The sequence below is a fragment of the Aplysia californica genome, unplaced genomic scaffold (genome assembly GCF_000002075.1).
Source record: "Aplysia californica isolate F4 #8 unplaced genomic scaffold, AplCal3.0 scaffold00024, whole genome shotgun sequence".
In the NCBI taxonomy this organism is placed as follows: Eukaryota; Metazoa; Mollusca; class Gastropoda; order Aplysiida; family Aplysiidae; genus Aplysia; species Aplysia californica.
In genome coordinates, this window is record NW_004797294.1 from 1,841,864 (window position 1) to 1,843,137 (window position 1,274).

General features: G+C 39.7%; 1 protein-coding gene across 1 annotated transcript in view; it reads right to left on the reverse strand.

The window, feature by feature from the left end:
* Positions 1 to 1,274, reverse strand: part of LOC101862992 — a gene marked incomplete in the record, with an annotated part of 13,698 nt that overhangs the window by 6,110 nt on the left and 6,314 nt on the right. Inside the window, 1 exon segment of the mRNA XM_005091000.3 lies at positions 1,089 to 1,265. Coding sequence (XP_005091057.3) covers positions 1,089 to 1,265 — 177 coding nt within the window.

Genomic DNA, 1,274 nt, shown 5'->3' on the forward strand with positions numbered 1-1,274 from the left:
AATAATAATAATAATAATAATAATAATAATAATAATAATAATAATAATAATAACAGAAGAAGAAATATGGATTAAGATGGCTTTTGGCTTCTGTTAATGCCAATGGGAACCACATTTGTGGAGAAGAGTTTACTGGGGATGTGTGAATTACAATGACTGTACCAACATTCGTAGTGATGTGATGAGGCTCTTCGTTGTCGCACGCAGAAGACTCAAGTTCAATTCCCGGGTGGGAAAGTGTTTGTTTTTGTGTTCTGGTTTGTTTGTTTGTTTGTTATTTGGTTTTGGTTGGGTTGGGGGTTGTTGTTTTTTTTTTTGGGGGGGTGTTGTTGTTGTTGTTTTAAATATTAAAATCAAATATCCTCGTCTGTCTGCTGGGATGCTGTTTATAACTCATACGTGGTTGACCCTGACAGGCAATGTCGAAAAAGCCCGCTCCCTAAATTAATATTCAAAAATTGTGTCGATGGGGACATAATAAAATATAATATACATTCATTTTACAATAGGTCGCTTTTAAGGACAAGCGGGCTAACCCAGATTTCGTGGGTTTCCAGAAATCTTGACGTACACCAAAGTAGGCATTGTCCTACCTATAGGAGAAGTTTGGTTTCATTGGTGTGTTATTTTGTTTGGTTATAGAGAAAACTCTCCATGTCTTTTAACTTTTGAGGAGACTGAACAAGGGTCCAAAAACTTTACCTTCCATTTTCTCAAAACGGCATTTTTTTAATGTATTTATTTATTTATTTTTTTATTTTTATTTTTTATTTTTTTTTGGGGGGGGTAGCCCCCTTGTGCTTAACCCTATCCGTACGTCGTGTTTTATTATTGTATCCACCACTTTCTGTGCCACCACTTTCCGAAGAGGAAATTTACTCATTAATCAGAACCGTACGCTTTATATAGCAGTCTGTCAAAATGATTTTTTTTTAGAAATACTGAAAGTTTCAAAGAGATCTTCGCACTAGCCGTATTATAAAATGTGAAGAATACAACACCTGGGGTACGAAATGACCCCAGGGCGTACGGATAGGGTTAAAAGCGACCAGTTGCGAACGTAAATTCTAACAAGATGTCGGCCTCACCTCTCGCTCTGTGTCTGTGTTAAGGTTGGCCAGATGCACCTCCTCAATGCGCAGAGATCCTTCCTTCTCCCTCAGGGAGTTCACGTCGGCGGCCAGGCGTGAGTAGTCTACTTCCTGCTGAGTCAGCTTGTAGGTGAGCCCGTGGCTCTTCTGGCGGCACTCACGCAAGTCGCGGACCTGTCCAGG